This window comes from Canis aureus, chromosome 12 (genome assembly GCF_053574225.1).
Source record: "Canis aureus isolate CA01 chromosome 12, VMU_Caureus_v.1.0, whole genome shotgun sequence".
In the NCBI taxonomy this organism is placed as follows: domain Eukaryota; kingdom Metazoa; phylum Chordata; class Mammalia; order Carnivora; family Canidae; genus Canis; species Canis aureus.
In genome coordinates, this window is record NC_135622.1 from 5,929,108 (window position 1) to 5,947,233 (window position 18,126).

At 43.3% G+C, this 18,126-nt stretch overlaps 1 protein-coding gene across 7 annotated transcripts; it reads left to right on the forward strand.

Moving 5' to 3' along the window:
- Positions 1-873: 873 nt before the first annotated feature.
- On the forward strand, positions 874-5,814 carry HJV (hemojuvelin BMP co-receptor). 7 transcript variants are annotated; one of them, XM_077842486.1, is made up of 4 exons: positions 874-1,089; positions 2,431-2,602; positions 2,999-3,696; positions 4,204-5,814. In XM_077842486.1, the coding sequence occupies exons 2-4, from the start codon at positions 2,521-2,523 to the stop codon at positions 4,825-4,827; spliced, it is 1,404 nt and encodes a 467-aa protein (XP_077698612.1). In that variant the 5' UTR covers positions 874-1,089; positions 2,431-2,520; the 3' UTR covers positions 4,828-5,814. The 7 variants fall into 7 exon arrangements, with proteins under 7 accessions (XP_077698612.1, XP_077698617.1, XP_077698614.1 ...); XM_077842488.1 differs by lacking the exon at positions 2,431-2,602 and having other exon boundaries at positions 880-1,089; positions 2,999-3,035; positions 3,646-3,743; XM_077842490.1 differs by lacking the exon at positions 2,431-2,602 and having other exon boundaries at positions 880-1,089; positions 2,999-3,035; positions 3,646-3,696.
- The last annotated feature ends 12,312 nt before the right edge of the window (positions 5,815-18,126 follow it).

Below are 18,126 nucleotides of genomic sequence, written 5' to 3' on the forward strand. Positions count from 1 at the left end.
TATAAGATGATGATCCCAGATGCCTATAACTGCAAAAATAAGATATGGCTAAATTCCTTGGTTGCAATATCTTAAAAGGTCACAAGATTATGTTATTCCACAAAAGTATCTTTCTGAATCTCTTCTTATCTCACTTTATCTTTCCAAGTCCCAATCCACCCCCCCAACGCTGTGGATTAATAACCTTCAAAAAACTCTATTCTTATTCCTTCTTCACCTTTTTGCCTCTGTTAGCCTCCTCCTCTAACAACTAGGGAGCTTATATTTTGTGTGTGAATTGGTTAAGAGGGAAGGAAGAGGAATTACTGTATAAACTAAGAGAATGAAATGGAGGAGACAGGGGGATAGACAGCTGCAAGGATCTGTTCTGGTAGACTGAAACAGACCTAGGCAACTCAGAGCTCGGATTTCTCCACTGGACAGCTGGCTTTTTTAGTCCTTCTGAAATACTCTGCAAAGATGGGGGAAGGGGTGTGAACTACCTCTGCTATGGACCCTATCTGAAGTCACCTACCTTCTAGATGTGACCAATAGAAACTAAATGCAATCTTCAATATAGCAGGGATGAAAGCGGTGAAAGAAAGAGTGTAATTTCCCACTCTACTTTTTAAAGGCTGGGAGCTCATTACTGAGAATGCTGGAGGGCTGCCTGGAGTAGGCAGTGACTAGAGTCACATAACCTGGAAGTGGATATCTGACTTGCCTATAATATTTCTGTCGCCCCTTCCCCACTTGACACTCTATATTCCATATTCTTTCTAATCCTTCTACCCTCCCCATCCCCCCAACCCACACCCTACCGCCACTGACGTTCCTGGAATTTTGGACTTAGCTATTTTTAAAACAGTCAACTCAGTAGCCACCTCCCTCCCCCGCTCAGCTGTCCAGTACTCTGGCCAGCCATTTACTCCCCCTTCCCCCCACCCAAATCTTCTCTGGTTCCCTAACCTCAGTGAGATTGCAGCCAGTCTGGGGACCTGGGGGAGACATGGAGAAAGACGGGGGATCCCCTGGCTGGAGCTGACCGACAGAGTAGGCAGTCATGGCTGGAGAATTGGATATCAGAGTAATGTTTGTCCTCTGGAAACAGTAAGTCAAAATGAAATTGCAATTCCTTTAATACGCTTTTGGAATGAAGTTAGACTTTCAGAAAATTATGACACCTACTTGAATGTCTCTAGTCCAAAAGCTAGGATCTCTTTTCATACCAAGGTGCCCCATCTCCATTTCTCCTCCTGTCTTATTTCTTTCTGGCTGCTGGCCACTTGCCTCTTGAAGTTTCATCTTCTGTCTCTCCTCTGGCCGTTTTAGCTCTCTCCTTACTCTGTTGCCTCAGACTTCTGGTGAAGTTTTAGGAGTTTCCTATATGCCCTATTCTGTAGTTTTCTCACCATGGCCAGATTTAGCCTCAGATGATTAGTCACTGGTACCCTTCTACCTGCCCCTACTTGGCAGTGACCTTCACATTGGGCTTCCAAGGGTAGGGGCTATGTCTTGTTGTAAATTATTTATTTACACACTCCAGTCTTCCCACCCTATTCTCCCTCCTGCATGACTTTGACCCCAATCATACCCTTATGCCAAGAATGGGGAGTTTGGCAGGAGGGGTTTTGCAGGAGGAGTTTTGCAGAGGACAGGCCCCAAGGCCCCAAGGCCTGTCCTCTGCAAGACTGAGAACTTCTGAATTTGCAAAGGAAAGATGAAAAGAGTGATTCTTCAGTCAGATTTGGAAAAATAAAAAAAAATGCAAGAACTGTTGACTCAACACACACAAGAATGGATTTGCATGCTTGGTTTGCATCCCGTTATTCTGTGAGAGAGAGGGATTATAATCTTAGCTGTCTCAGATGAAAGAGATTGGTCCCTTTTCATTTGAATACTGATGTTCTAAAGAGGGAATGGGTATTCCACTCTCACTCCTTCTTGCTAAAACATTCTGACGCAAAGGAGGAAGAGAAATGAATGACCCCTGGAGGGTGTCCCCTCTGGATGGGGAGAAGCAAATAAGAGGTGTGTTTTTGAAGTATTTTTAAATCCTAATTATATTGAGGAGCCCACTGGGATGACTGGGGTCTGATCCATCCCCACAATTCCTCCTTTTTTTTTTTTTTTTTTTTTTGACATTTCTGCTGTTTGGTAGCTCAGGATGGGGCAATACAGTGGACTCTGCCCGCGCCCCTCCACCCCCCGCCAGTCTAGTCAACCTTCCTTCCACCCCCACCTCAGGGTGTTGCATAAGGGACCTGAAAGTGGCCACAAGAACAAGGCACAGAGGCTTAACAGCCACACTTACAGTTGGGAGAGCCCTATTCTCCCCAAACTCCCGACCGCTCATCCTTTTTCCTGATCTTCCCAGATTCTCTTCATATAATCCTGAATGATCTTCGACTCTTCTCTCTCCCCATGCCCAGCCAAGTTTCTTTTTTTCAGTCCTTTACAGGAGGTCCGGTCAAAATTCACTAGGTAGGAGGGTCGTCAGCTGGAAAAAGCCGGAGCCTGGGGGGACCTGGCCGCATAGGTATGGGGGATCCAGGCTGGTCTCCCCATGGCAGCCCCCCAACTCTAAGCACTCTCACCCTCCTGCTCCTTCTCTGTGGACATGGTAAGGAAGGGCTAGGGAAGGGCTGGGGAACCTAGAGGGTCCTCTGCTGTGCAAGGGTGGGCAGGTGAGCATGTGTGTAGAGAAGGGACAGGTGCTGGAGAGTTCCAGTCACTCGCCTGGCTCTCAAATAGATATATATTTTATTTCCCATTCGCCTTGGGGAAGGACACTGGAAAAGCGCTTGATCCGTTGGGAGAAGAGACCTAGCGGGCTTACACATTTTTAGCAAGACGTAGTGAACACAGGAACTAGGGAGCTGGGGGCTGAGGACCAGGGACTGGACTGGAACTTGGGATCAGTTGGGTTTTAGGAGCAGCTGAAATTTCCTTCATCAGATTTGGGAGAATTAAGTGGGGATCCAAGAGCCATCTCACAATCCTCTCCCTTTGTCCTCAGCTCACTCTCAATGCAAGATCCTCCGCTGCAATGCTGAGTATGTATCATCCACCCTGAGCCTTAGAGGTGGGGGTTCACCGGGAGCGCTTCGAGGAGGAGGAGGAGGAGGAGGAGGAGGAGGAGGAGGAGGAGGAGGAAGGAGAGGGGGAGGGGGAGGAGGAGGAGGAGGAGGAGCTGGAGGAGCTGGAGGAGCTGGAGGAGCTGGAGGAGCAGGAGGAGGGGCAGAAGCTGGGGGCCGGGGTGGAGCCGTGGGCTCCGGCGGCCTGTGCCGAGCCCTCCGCTCCTACGCTCTCTGCACCCGGCGCACCGCCCGCACCTGCCGCGGAGACCTGGCCTTCCATTCGGCCGTGCACGGCATCGAAGACCTGATGATCCAGCACAACTGCTCCCGCCAGGGCCCCACGGCCCCTCCCCCGCCCCGCGGCCCAGCCCTTCCGGGCTCGGGCCCTGTCCGCTCCTCTGGCCCCCCAGCCCCGGACCCCTGTGACTACGAAGGCCAGTTTTCCCGGCTGCACGGTCGTCCCCCGGGCTTCCTGCATTGCGCCTCCTTCGGGGACCCCCACGTGCGCAGCTTCCACCACCACTTTCACACGTGCCGTGTCCAGGGAGCTTGGCCCCTGCTGGATAATGACTTCCTTTTTGTCCAGGCCACCAGCTCCCCCGTGGCATCGGGGGCCAACGCCACCGCCACGCGGAAGGTCAGGGACTCAGCAGCTCCTCCAGGCCCCGTCACGGTCGCCCCACGGTACCACTCCCTCCCATCCCCACGGTTCCGCAGAGACGCTCGCTATTCCCTCTCCTCCTGACTGCTCCCGCATCTCCCGCCACCCCCTCCCACCAAGAACTTGCTCCTCAAGTCACTTTCCCCGGCTGGGAGTGTCACGCAGATGCAGAAGACACAAGAGAACGTTGAGAGGAGAGCGGAGGAGTCCTAGGTTGAGGAGTTAGAGAGGGAAACTCCCTTCCCCTGTGAGTTGCTGAGATTGAGACCAGAAAGGAGAGGGAGGGGTGGAGTGGGGCTGGGGCAATTCTAGAGCACCAAGAGAAGGGATCAGAGTGGGGGTAGACACCCCCCCCCCCCCCGCCCCCAGCAGTAAGCCTGGCGTCTCTGCCCTGATCAGATCCCTGACTGGTGGAGGGCTGATTGTGGTAAGTGGAGGAAGCACTGAGCCCAAAATGAACTGTTTTCCTGCTTGCCTTCACAGCTCACCATTATATTTAAGAACATGCAGGAATGCATTGACCAGAAGGTCTACCAGGCTGAGGTGGACAATCTTCCAGCAGCCTTTGAAGATGGTTCTATCAATGGAGGCCACCGACCTGGGGGTTCAAGTTTGTCCATTCGAACTGCTAACCCTGGGAATCACGTGGAGATCCGAGCTGCCTATATTGGCACAACTATAATCATTCGACAATCAGCCGGGCAGCTCTCCTTCTCCATCAAGGTAGCAGAGGATGTGGCCAGGGCCTTCTCAGCTGAGCAGGACCTGCAGCTCTGTGTCGGGGGATGCCCCCCAAGTCAGCGACTCTCCCGCTCAGATCGCAGTCGTCGGGGAGCTATAAACATTGATACTGCTAAACAGCTGTGCAAGGAAGGGCTGCCAGTTGAAGATGCTTACTTCCATTCCTGTGTCTTTGATGTTTTGATCTCTGGTGACCCCAACTTCACTATGGCAGCTCAGGCAGCTTTGGAGGATGCCCGAGCTTTCCTGCCAGACTTAGAAAAACTGCACCTCTTCCCCTCAGATGCTGGGGTTCCTCTTTCCTCAGGAACCCTCCTGGCTTCACTCATGTCTGGGCTCTTTGTTCTGTGGCTTTGCATTCAGTAACTAGGCCAGCAACCCTGTGGCTGGTGCAGAAATGATCAGGGGTTAGAGACAGGGAAGAACATGAAGAAATCAGTGAAGGGAACATTGGGAACTAGAAGACACCTGAAAAGGATGCCTGGGTGACTCAGTGATAGAGCGTCTGCCTTTGGCTCAGGGAATGATCCCGGGATCGAATCCCACACAGGTCTTCCTGCAGGGAGCCTGCTTCTCCCTCTGCCTGTGTCTCTGCCTCTCTCTGTGTGTCTCTCATGAATAAATAAAGTCTTAAAAAAAAAAAAAAGACACCTGAAATAATGACATTTAACCAGAGTCAGATAAGGCTGCAGTCCAGGATTGAAACGATCACAGAATAAGGATTCTGGGCAAAGCTTTTGCAATCTAGATCTCTATAAGTGCTCTTCGTCAATTTTCCCAGGCCCAGTTATAATAAGCGATTGTTCTAGTCTAGCTACTCCTGAAATCACCCCAACAAACTTAGAAGCTTGATGACCAGTAGAAAACTTGTTCAAGAGGAAAGAGTTGGAAGAGGAAGACATGATCATTTACCTATGAGAGATTTAAAAATGTAACGATTTTTTCTCTTAGAAGATGGAAAGAGGAGGAAATTATTAAGGATGGAGTCTATTTGACAAATAAAAGTGAGTAAGATGTGTTCTTTCTTGGTTCAGAAATGAAATAGGGGTTGTCTGGATCTTAGGAGAAAGAAAACTCTGCCTTTGGAGAATGGCACAGATAGGAAAGAAGCTAGCATTCCCACCCCTAACTAATCTTTATTAAGGCTATGAATTGGGATGCCTGTGTGGCTCAGTAGTTAAATGTCTGCCTTTGGTTCCGGTAGTGATTCCAGGGTCCTGGGGTCAAGTCATGCATCAGGCTCCCTGCATGAAGCCTGCTTCTCCCTCTGCCTGTGTCTCTGCCTCTTTGTGTCTCTCATGAATAAATAAATAAAATCTTAAAAAAAAATAAAGCTATGAATTCTTCACATGCTCTTCTGTTGCCTGTGTTGAATCTCTTTACAGATGCTTGAAATGGAGTAAAGACAATGTATTCACTCCATTGAAAGAGGGCTCAGCAGAATCAGGTATTACTTCCACCCCTCAGGATGTTTACAGGCTATTCAGGAAAAAGACTGATTCACATGAAGAAGTGATGAGTGTGCAATCATTCCCTAAATTCTGTGGTGCTATGAATTCAGATGGGAAGATAGTTGATGAGAACTAAAGAAATAATAATAAGAGGCAATAGAAGGGATGGGATTTGAAGTGATCTTTGAAGATTGAGTAGGATTTGAATTGTTAAGGGCCTTCCAGGGCAAAGAAACCCACCTAGAGCTGTACCTAGATTCATGCTTCAGTGAGGAAACCAGCAAAACTTGAAGTAGATAGGAAGCAATGGAATGGAAAGTGGGAAGAGGCCAAATTAGAGGCACTTTGAAAGTGGTCTAAGGAGTTTAACTTAATAGCTAACACTTGAGAGCTTGAAACCTACCAGGCAATGTTTGAAACATTTTTAAAATATGAATTCATTTAATTTTCACAACTCTCTAAGGAAGGTTAATAGTCTCATCTTTACTTTCATATAAAGAAATTGAGGTAGAGCAAGATTAAGCAACCTGCCCACAGTTACAGCTGATAAATGGTTGAACACTAACTAATTCATTAATTGACAATAATTGTTCAACTCAAGCAGGTGGGCTCCAAGAGCCTTAACTCTTAATCACTACACTGTGTTGTCAAGGAAACAGCCACTGAAGATTCTGGTTATGGAGGTAGGTGGGCAAGGAAGTGAGCTGTGGCTGTGGCTGCCTCCACATTAAGCAACATCCTTCTTTTGTTACATGAAGCCCAAAGGGAATGCTGGGAAAGCAGGGGGCGGGGGGACGACGGGACACAAAAGCCCAAAGTTGAAGGAATCTAGTTTGTAGAAGAAGACTGAGAATAGAAGCTGTTCTAATCTAGGATGTTCTAAAGTAACAAACGCTGCTCTGAATAAATCTATGAAGCAGGTACTTTTTATATTCGGCATTGCCCCCCTGTTTCTGGTCTTAGTCTCCCCCTTCTGGTACTCCATTATCTGGGGCCTGCCTTTCCTGACCTAATCAAGTGTTCACACTTTTCTTCCTCTTCTTCTCTTAGTCTCACCCACCTGGCCATACACCCCCTGAACTCCCCCAGAGCTTACCAGGCAGGGTGTACTATCTGGCCTGCCACTTCAAATTCCTTTGCAGTTCTTCATCCCCTATTCCTCCCTCTCTATCTCCTCTAAGGACTACAGCCACTCTGCCATACCCTCAAAGCACACTCTCTATACTTTCAGAAATGACCCGAGGCTAATCTAGAAAACAATCTGTTCTAATGGAAGAAAATGGGGGAGAAAACATCCAAGGCTGTCCCTTCATTTTTCCTCAAAACATCTTTTGTAGAAACCGCTCCTTATATTGGTTCTCTTAACTCAAAAGAGTAACTTTATCCCTCAGGTGTGGGAATTTCAAGTCAGTTAAGAATTTCATAGCCAACTGGTGAATGAGATTCTTCTATGGTACCTGTCATGTAATATCATCTCCTTTGCTCAAAATTAAGGTCAGCCCTGTTTAAATACCAGTGAAGTATTTAAAAATGAGTAGGTCAAAATAAGCACGTGAAAAGATGCTCAACATCATTAGTCATTAGGGAAGTGCAAATCGGATTCATTGCAATGAGAAAACACTACACAACTACTACAATAGCTAAAATTAAAAAGACTGACCATATCAAGTATTGGCAAGAAGTGGAACTCTCACAAGATCCTGGTGAGAATGTAAAATGGTACAACCAGTTTGTAAAAATGGTCTGGCAGTTTCTTTGAATTAAAGTTAAGCATACGCCTACCATATGATCTAAACATTCCACTCCTAAGTAGTGACCCAAGGGAAGTGATAGCATATGTCAGCACAAAGGCTTATGCACAAATATTCATTATAGTTTTCTCTGTAATAACCAAAAAAATTGGAAACAATTCAAATATCCATCAACAGATGAATGGATATATCAATTGTGACAAATCCAGACAATAGAATATCAGTCAGCAATAAAATGAAATAAACTACTAATGCACATAACACGATGAGTCTCAAAATAATCATGCAAGCAAATAAGCCAAACAACAACAGAAAGTATATATTGCTTGTTTCTGTTTTTATAAAGTGTTAGGAAATGTAAACTAATACACACCAACAGAAAGGAGACCAGTGGTTGCTTGGGAACGGGTTAAGGGAGAGAGGGATGGTTTACAAAGAGGCAAGGGGAAATTTTAGGAGCAACATGTTCATTAACTTGATTGTGGCAGCAATTTCATGGGTATACATATGTCAAAGCCCATGAAATTATATACTTCATTTTAAAAATATTTTATTTATTTATTCGTAGAGACACAGAGAGAGGCAGAGACATAGTCAGAGGGAGAAGCAGGCTCCTGGTGGGGAGCCCAATGTGGGACTTGATCCCAGGACCCAATGATCACGCCCTGAGCCAAAGGCAGACACTCAACCACTGAGCCACCCAGGAGCCCCTGAAATTATATACTTTAAATATGTGTAGTTTATCTTACATCAACTATACCCAATGAAGCTGTAATTTTAAAAAACAAAACAAAACAAAAAACAGGTAGCCCATCTTTCGTTTTTCCTTTGTGGGATCAGACAAAGGTTCAGAATGACCACAGCATCACAAGGAATTTTAGAACAAACTCGTTCTTCTAGAAAAACACAGAAAAGAAGAAGATGACGGGATAAGGGAGAGAGAATATTTCAAGATTTTATATGCTCTTTTCTAGTCCTATCACAGGGACATATTCCTTCCTCCAGATTGTCATTCCAAAGGTCAAATACCATAGTAAGGACATTTTCTGGCTTAAAAATACCAGCCCTGCACCTCATAATTCCGTCTTTCCATTCCACCAACAGTCAGCAGATGGCGATGGTGACTAAAAAGAATTCTCAGTGGAGCTGGGGCAAGTGTCCCAGAAGAAGAAATTTGATTTCTTAGATTATTAGATATGTTGATCATTTGAGGGAAAAGTCTAATAAACATTTGACAGAATAAGCATTTCGGGAATAAATTGGAGATGGGGCACAGTTAAACAAATACATTATTTACATAAATTATTATAACCTCACAACAAAGGGTTGTTCAAGACAGAAAACAATAAAAATCCACTACTTGGCTCCACAGTGGATATTATTTACACGGCGACAGTAATGCAAACACTACGTATTGATATGCAAATTGTATAACTATCAGGAGGATGAGGGAACAGAGGAAGGAGAAGGCAGATCTACAACATGATGTGAAAGCCGACATTCCAATTACTATAACAAAAAAGCAAAAGCTATGTTTACTATTTGTGAATTAAGAAATAAAATAAGAGAAGTATGAAGTAAGTGCCAGATAAAAAAGCTAAAAGAATTGGAAGAGACTCTATTGAATGTCTCAGTAGGAGGGCATGAGAACAGACGTTCTTTGTGTAAGCTCTAAATATTCTGTGACTTTAAACTACATTATGTTATGTTATTTTGACTTTTGAAAGGGAGGGCATTCCTGCCTTGGCCAGTCCTGAGCTTTTCCCCTTAACTTATTAACTTGTGGCCACTTCAGCCACCTCTTAGGTCCACTCAACACCTCCCTATCCACTTCACCCACCTTGTATGCTTGATGGCAAATTCTTTCCCATGCTTCTTCTCAAGGAAACAGGTAATTTCCGTGGTCCAGTAATCACGGTTCCCAAAATCAGTGCCAGGAAACTGCACCAGCACAAAGGAAAGGAAAGAAGGCAACGCATAGAACATAAAAGACCTTCTTCAGTTTTTCTGCCTACTCCCAAACCAATTATTCATCATCCTTCCCAATAGGAAGAAATAAGGTACATATGTTTCCTGAGATAAAACTTGTATGTGAATGGAGAGTGGGCTTTGAGAAAGTGAAAGGGAAATCAGGCAGGATAACGGGACTCTGCCTTCACTACAGGGCTAATGATTTTGGAATCATTTTCTGCTCTTGGTTCAAAGAATCAATTATATATGTATACATACATATATATATATATACACATCAATTATATATATACACATGTATATATATAACTATATATGTAACTACATATAACTGCATATAAGTATACATATAAAACTATATATATGTATATATACATTATATATATGACACAATGTTACATTAGTTTCAGGTATACAATGTAGTGATTCAACAAGTTTATAGGTTAGTACTATACTCACCACAAGGGTAGTCACCATCTGTCACCATGCAACACTATACAATATCGTTGACTATATTCCTTGTGTTGTACTTTTCATCCCCATGACTTATTCACTCATCACTGGAAGCCTGTACCTCCCATTCCTCTTCATCCATTTTGCCCATCTTCATACCCTCCCCTCTGGTAACTATCATTTTGTTCTTTGTATTTATGGGTCTGTTCATTCATTCGTTGTTTGTTTGTTCATTTTTTTTTTTTTTAGATTCCACATATAAGTGGAATCATATGGTATTTATCTTTCCCTGCCAGACTTATTTCACTTAGCATAATACCCTGTCGGTCCATGTTGTCACTGAGGGCAATATATCTTTTTTGTTTTAATGGCTGAGTAACATTATATTGCATGCATATACCACATCTTCATGTAATCGGTCTTTGATATAGCATTTTTCTTCAACTCCTACCTCTGAGAAACGAGTTGTAAGAATTTAAAAAAACCAATCAGCTTCTTCATCCTTCCCTCTCACCCCACCTTACCCCAGCCAAGAATTGTCAGGCCCTTTGCGAAAACTATGGCATCTACAACAGAAAATGTTCTGCTGTGGTATTTTCTCTATATGGAGGAGATAGCCCTGCACCTCCCACAGTCAAGCCCTACAGCTTCAGGGGAACACACCACCATCGGTGTTGGAGAACAGACAAGAATCAGGATGAGCAGTGGGATGGGCTCTATATCGACACATTAGCTTATCAGGCTAAAATAACCCTACTGATTGATTTTGACTCCTGTTTAGAATTTTTAAAGCACCTAAGTTATGCCAGGCCATAAGACAAACATGGTTCCTACCTTTGGGAAGCATGATTTAGGTGGGAAGAAACAGACAGATAAACAGATAATTATAAGATAAATGATAAATATTAATGATATTTAGAAGTATGTCCAACATACTGTAGGGATACAAAGAAGGTGGCAATTAAATCTGTTTGTAGAAATCAGAGAAATCTTTACAAAGGAGATGAATTTTCTTTGTTTAAGAAGCAGAGATAGGGATCCCTGGGTGGCGCAGCGGTTTGGCGCCTGCCTTTGGCCCCGGGCGCGATCCTGGAGACCTGGGATTGAATCCCACGTCGGGCTCCCAGGGCATGGAGCCTGCTTCTCCCTCTGCCTGTGTCTCTGCCTCTCTTTCTCTCTGTGACTATCATAAATAAATAAAACTTAAAAAAAAATCAACACCCTTTAAAAAAAAAAAAAAGAAGCAGAGATAGACTATTAGAGAGATCTTTCAGCGCTGTCAGGTGAATTTTCTCCTAGCTGTAGGACCTTGAGGCAAGTCACTTGAACTCTCTGAATCACAATATTCTCTCCTGCAAAAGTTCTGCCTGCCTATTTAGTGAGAATCAAATGTTTATGCAATTGCCTAATAATGCACATGTGTAAATAGCTATGTATATACTTTAAAATGCTATTAACGGGGATCCCTAGGTGGCGCAGTGGTTTGGCCCCTGCTTTTGGCCCAGAGCGCGACCCTGGAGACCAGGAATCGAGTCCCACGTTGGGCTCCCGGTGCATGGAGCCTGCTTCTCCCTCTGCCTGTGTCTCTGCCTCTCTCTCTGTGTCTCTCATGAATAAGTAAGTGAAATCTTTAATAAATAAATAAATAAATAAATAAATAAATAAATAAATAAATAAAATGCTATTAACAACGAAAGTATTGTTAAGTGTCAGTCTGGATAAAAAATAGAAAACTGGTTTAATATATAGTTTCTTGGGCAGCCCGAGTGGCTCAGCGGTTTGGCACCACCTTCAGTCCAGGGCATGATCCTGGAGACCCAGGATTGAGTCCCGCATCGGGCTCCCTGCATGGAGCCTGCTTCTCCCTCTGCCTGTATCTGTCTGTCTCTCTCTCTCTCTGTGTGTGTCTCATGAATAAATAAACAAAAATATTTAAAATATATATATATATAGTTTCTTCCACTCAGTCATGAATATCATATTCTTTCCTCTACTCCTTCTTACAAAGAAATATCTTCATCACTCAGGGTTTCAGGTGTCAGAAGAGCTTCAGTGCATTTGAGACAATTCTTGGACTAAGGATCTTGACAGTACATTAGTCCATCCACTGGGTGGCAGGGCTGAACCAAATGGATTCCTGAGTTGTGTAAGAAAAAAATTCTCAGAAAAGAGGAAGTTGGGCTAAGCACACAATGTCCTGTGTCTCTCATGCTTATAAACATCAACATAGTCCAATTTTCCCCTCAGAAAAACAAACCATTGCCTCTCACTGCCTTACCACCCTTGCTCTGATATACAATTGGGCCATAGGCTTTGAGGAGACACTGGTTATATATGTTCCAGTACAGCTGAAGGACATGAGGTTGAAGTTTAAAGTCTAACACTGATAAGAAACAATACTACTTTCTGATTAGAGACACACCCCAATCTACCAAATTAAATTTAATAAACAGGCTAATTTACACAATATATTTAATAATATATTAACCTATGAAATGTATTCAGCTAAAGGCTATAAGGAACACAAAGATTAAAAAGGTATACTTTCTGCTCTCTAGGAATTCATTATCCCGGAGAGAAAAGGAAATTCATATGTAGGTTTTATATGAGAAATATAAGTAACATTTGTGTCGCAGAACACTTAAAAGAGAGTAAAATTCTACTTAGTTACAAGGTGAACGATGAGGGGATTGGGAATCAAGAAAGATTTCATAGAAGAAAAGTCATTTGGCTGTCTACGGAAAAGTGGGTAGGATTTCAAAACACAGAGATGGGGGAGGAAGGGCAGGCATTCCAAGTAAAGAGAAAAACACGACCAAAGAGGCAAAGGCACAGGAGGATGTATTGGGGAACAGTGAGTACTCAGGTTTGGCCGAGGTATAGAGTACATATATGAAGAAGTATGGGAAATGGGACTGGAAAGTTTGATTGAGGCCAATTTGTGAAGGCTTTAAAGGCCAGGTTGAAGCATTTGGGTTTGATTCAGTAGTCAATGGGTTTCGGAGCATCACAGGAAGACAGGAATTCAATATTGTTAGATTAATCTCCTTGTGGTCTATAGATTATAGCAAAAAGATCTGTTATAAGGTATTAAAATAATATAAGCAATGGGCACCTGGATGGCTCAGTGGTTGAGCATCAGTCTTCAGCTCAGGTTGTGATACCAGCATCCTGGGATCGAGTCCCACATCGGGCTTTCCACAGGGAAAAGCCTTCTTCTCCTTTAGCCTATGTCTCTGCCTCTCTCTCTCTCATGAAAAAATAATAAAATAAAATAAAATAAAATAAAATAAAATAAAATAAAATAAAATAAAAAAATCTAGGCAAAAGTAATAAGGACATGAATCAGAGTCCTGGCAGTGGAATAATAAAGAAGTAAATTCTAGAAACACTGGAAAGATGGCCTCCATAGAATTTGGCAATTGTTTGGATGTGGGGAATGTCATAGAGGAAGGGATCAAAAGCAATTCTTGGATTTTAAGCCTTGATAATTGGGAGAATGTAGAATAGTTCCATTAAAAGAAACAAAGGGAAGGACTGATTTTGAGCACACAGGGAAGATTATGAATTCTATATGGACAAGTTGAATTTGAGATGCCACCTGGAACTATGGAAACAGGCTAAAGGTAAAGTATAAATTTTACACAAATGATGTACAGATGGGCAAACTGAAGAGCAAAGCTTAAAGGAAGAAAAGGAGAGGGCCGAGGACAAGTCCTCGAGAAAAGCTCTCAGGAACAGAGAAAAAAAGAAATTGCTGGAAAAGGAGAAAGTCCAAAAGTCCAGATGAATGTCTAAATTTTAAAAAGATGGCAGTTTTCAAATTATATAGGAGCCAAGGGGAATAAAGCCAAAAAAACCACTCTGGTTTCCTCTGGAAACCTTGAAGAAAACTATTTTAGTGGAGGCAGAAGTCAGACTACAAAGGGACAAATTTAATCAATGCAGAAAGCTGGTATAAGTTATTCTCTTAAGAAATTTAATAGTAGGGGCACCCAGGTGACTCAGTGATTGAGCATTTGCCTTTGGCTCAGGTCATGATCCCAGGGTCTGGGATAGAGTCCCACATTGGGCTCCCTAGGAGGAGCCTGCTTCTCCCTCTGCCTATGTCTCTGCCTCTCTCTGTGTGTCTCAATAAATAAATAAATAAATAAATAAATAAATAAATAAATAAATAAATAAAATCTTTAAAAAGTTTTAATACTAAAGGAAAGAAAACAGAGGAGTGATAGAATGAGAAGGGAAATACATTTTTGATATAATAAGTCAACTTTAAGAAGTATCTTAAATGAGTCTACAGCAATCCTGAATAAATTAACCTCCTTTTCCCCATCTTTCCCTGAAGTTGGGCAACTCCTAGATGTCCATTCTTTCTTCCATATAGTAGAAAAATAAACTCCAATAAACATGAAATGTGGGCTTCCAGATAAGGTATTATTTTTAAAAGATTTTATTTATTTATGAGAGAGAGAGAGAGAGAGAGAGAGAGGCAGAGAGACAGGCAGAGGGAGAAGCAGGCTCCATGCAGGGAGCCTGATATGGGACTGGATGGATCCAGGGACTCCGGGATCACGCCCTGAGCCAAAGGCAGATGCTCAACCACTGAGCCACCAAGGCATCCCCAGATAAGGTATTTTTAATAATTTAAGCTAAATGAAAAAACACAAGATTTCTCAGAAAGCATCCTAGAGACAAGAGTTCTAAGTTAAGTGTTAAGAATCCTGGGTTTGGAGAATGGCTCCACCAGGTACTAGCTGTTTGTCCTAGGGCATGTGTGTGTGTGAGTATGTGTGTGTGTGTGGGGGGGGTGTTTTTTGAAGACTGCTGGAGTCCACTTTGACTCTAAGATGTTATGAGTCTTGCCCTGAATCCTTTACAGCAAGGATCAAGTAAGATAGAATGTGTTGAAGTACTGAGAGGCAGGATAGCACATTAGAAGGAGTTCGGGGCAGTTTAGCGCCTGCCTTTGGCCCGTGGCGCGGCCCTGGAGTCCTGGGATCGAGTCCTGGGATTGAGTCCCGCATCGGCCCTGGAGTCCTGGGATCGAGTCCTGGGATTGAGCTCCCTGCATGGAGCCTGCTTCTCTCTCTGCCTGTGTCTCTGTCTGTCTCTCATGAATAAATAAATAAAAATCCTAAAGAAAGAAAGAGTTCGTACTTTAGACCAGACAAACTTGGGTTCAAGATCTTGCTCTCTTTACAAAATCTGTGACCTCAGGCAAATTACTTAACCCTCTGAGCCTGACTTAATCAACCCTGAGTCACAGAGTTAGTGTGAGAAGTCAATGAAATAATCTCACCTTAAATCCTTTCTGTAAGAGGATGACAGATTCATTTATAAATAAGATGTCATTGAAATAGTTATGTTAAGGACCTGGTCCATTATAGTGCTCAATAAATGACAAAAAAGTCACTTTGAACTCTAAGATGCTATACAATTATTAATGTAACCTTATTAACGACTTGGAGGTGCACACAGTTGAGCAGCCTGGAATTCCACATTTCCTTTCCACCTTTATTTGTCACCAAACTAACATTGCCTAGGGGAAAAATGGGAAAACCTGATAGGTTAGGAAAGGGAATGGAAGTCCACAGGTGGAGGTGACAAAGGGGTTTGTTTTGCATTAGGAACTATGAGGCTCTAGAGTTCTAAATGTTCCTCAGGCCAGAAGTTAAGGAAAAGAGAACTGCAACCAGCTCTGACTCTCACTGGCAACAGAATAGAGAAGACACTTCTCTCTGAAAGCTTTGACTTTACTCAACCAACTCCAGTAAAACAAACAACTATCACAATTTGGTTTTTTATTGGCAGAGAGGTAGAAGAGGGTGGGGAAGACCCAGGTAGAGATGATCTCACTTGCAAAACTCCTGGACTTGCTCTTCTTCCTGGATCTGCCCTCCTCACTCCCACCCCCACACCTCACATGTGCCTGTACCCTGTTGGCAGGACAGGAACTTACAAGATTTTTTTTCTTCCTTTGACTCAGGAACTGAAAAAGAAGAGTCAGGGAGCAAAATTTTTTTTTATCGGAATACCGGGTTATAAGGTGAAAGGTCATAAACAACTCTGTCCAAGGGCTTTCTTTCAGAACATGCGTTGGCCAGGGGCCTGGTAGGCAGCTGCTTACTGCCAAAGCTAAATAGTTTTCTCTCATTTAAGGGAACCCAGACATAGCACAGAGCAAACAAGTGGTCTGTACTGAGTTCTACAAAATGGAAAAGAAAGAAAAACCCTGATCCCAAAGAGAAATTTATAGTAAGAATTGCTTGACTTTTAAAAGCTCAAAAAATTCAGCCCTTCCTAGATGTGCTCAAATAAATATCAGCATTCCCTTTTCCCTAAGATGTCCAGAATCAACACCAACCACCCTGATCTATTTTTATCCACCTCTCCTCCTTTCCCCTCAAAATCTATGTAGCTACATATCCCACAGTTTAACAATATTGATTCATCTCTCTTTTTCTAAGATTTTATTTTTACATAGTCTCTATACCCAGTTCGAGGCTCAAATTTATAACCCCTAGTCAACAGTCACAGAGTCCACGAAGGGAGCCAGTCAGGCGCCCCTGACTCATTTAATTCCTTTTTTTTTTTTTTTTTTTTTTATGATAGTCACACAGAGAGAGAGAGAGAGGCAGAGACATAGGCAGAGGGAGAAGCAGGCTCCATGCACCGGGAGCCCGACGTGGGACTCGATCCCGGGTCTCCAGGATCGCGCCCTGGGCCAAAGGCAGGCGCCAAACCTCTGCACCACCCAGGGATCCCCATTTAATTCTTTGTAAACATTTTGATGTTTCATATTTATGTACACTTTCATAGCCATCAAATTGAAAGTTCTCTCAGAAGCCACAATTTTGAGTTTTTAAAACTATTTTGGTGAGAGTCCTACCCTGCCTGCTCCTGATAATTCAATCAATATTGTCGATTGACTGAAAAACAACTCAGGTCTTGTTGACTGGGTTTCTAAAACAGTGCCACCTCAAACTCACATCCTAAGGATCAACATGTTCCCCTTTTTGTTCCCGGGGGTGGGGTGGTGGTGGATAGTGTGTGTGTGTGTTCCAACTGAGTTTTGACGCCTGACTCTTGGGCTTGCTTAATAGCGGTGCTGAGTTGTAACTTGTTAGCCTTAGGGTGTCAACCCAGTTATGGTGTATGAAGAAGGAAGAAGGATCCTTAATTGCAATGGATAGCATTCTTTGCTGAGAATAAGAGTTCTGTACACCCACATAGTCTTATTTACTTCCCCATCTCAATCTTGGAAACACTGTCTTCCTCTTGCCAGGACAAAAAAAAATGAGGTAAAAATCTCCTGATACTTCAACACAGACAGGAGAGGCCCAAGAATCAAAAAAAAAAAAAAAAAAAAAAAAAGGGTGCGTCCATGTGTGCCTTTATCTCTGCAAGTTTGTTTGTTTTTGCATTTATGAATAATTTCTCAGGAGTCAGGCCCTTAAGGCATCTCATGCCAGGTTGGGGGGAGGGGGGATCTGACAAATGACAATAAAGAGTGATCAGTCAGGGTCTCTTTTAGCTTGAATACAGTGATCCTTTTGTCTTCTTTCCTCACTGGGATTTCTAAAATAAAGGGCTTAGAAAAACACTTTTAAAAGATACGGAAACTCTTCCTTCAAACAGGAATGCAGCCATCTCTTTACTGACACTTTGATCATATAAACAAGAGAACTTTTAACTCGGCTGTGAGGAGTGTGGGCTACGGATTTAGAGATGCGCCTCCGATTTGGTGAGTTGCAGAGGGGATGAAGACAAGGAAGAGTGCAAGCAGCTGAGGAGGAAAGTGAAACGAGGGAAGCATCTTGTTTCAAGTACATACCTTACTAAAAGAGTAATATATTGGTAACTGGGGGAATAGAAACAAAGTGTTCCCCCAACTTTGCAGGTAGAAACTGAAGAGATGAGGGGGAAAGGAACAGGATGTGAACACGCCCTGATTCCGTTCCAGGCAGAACAGAGCGAACGGAGAGAGAGGGTACAGGGGCTTCCAGGTTCGGGGGCGCCGGAAAGGGAGCGCGAAAGCC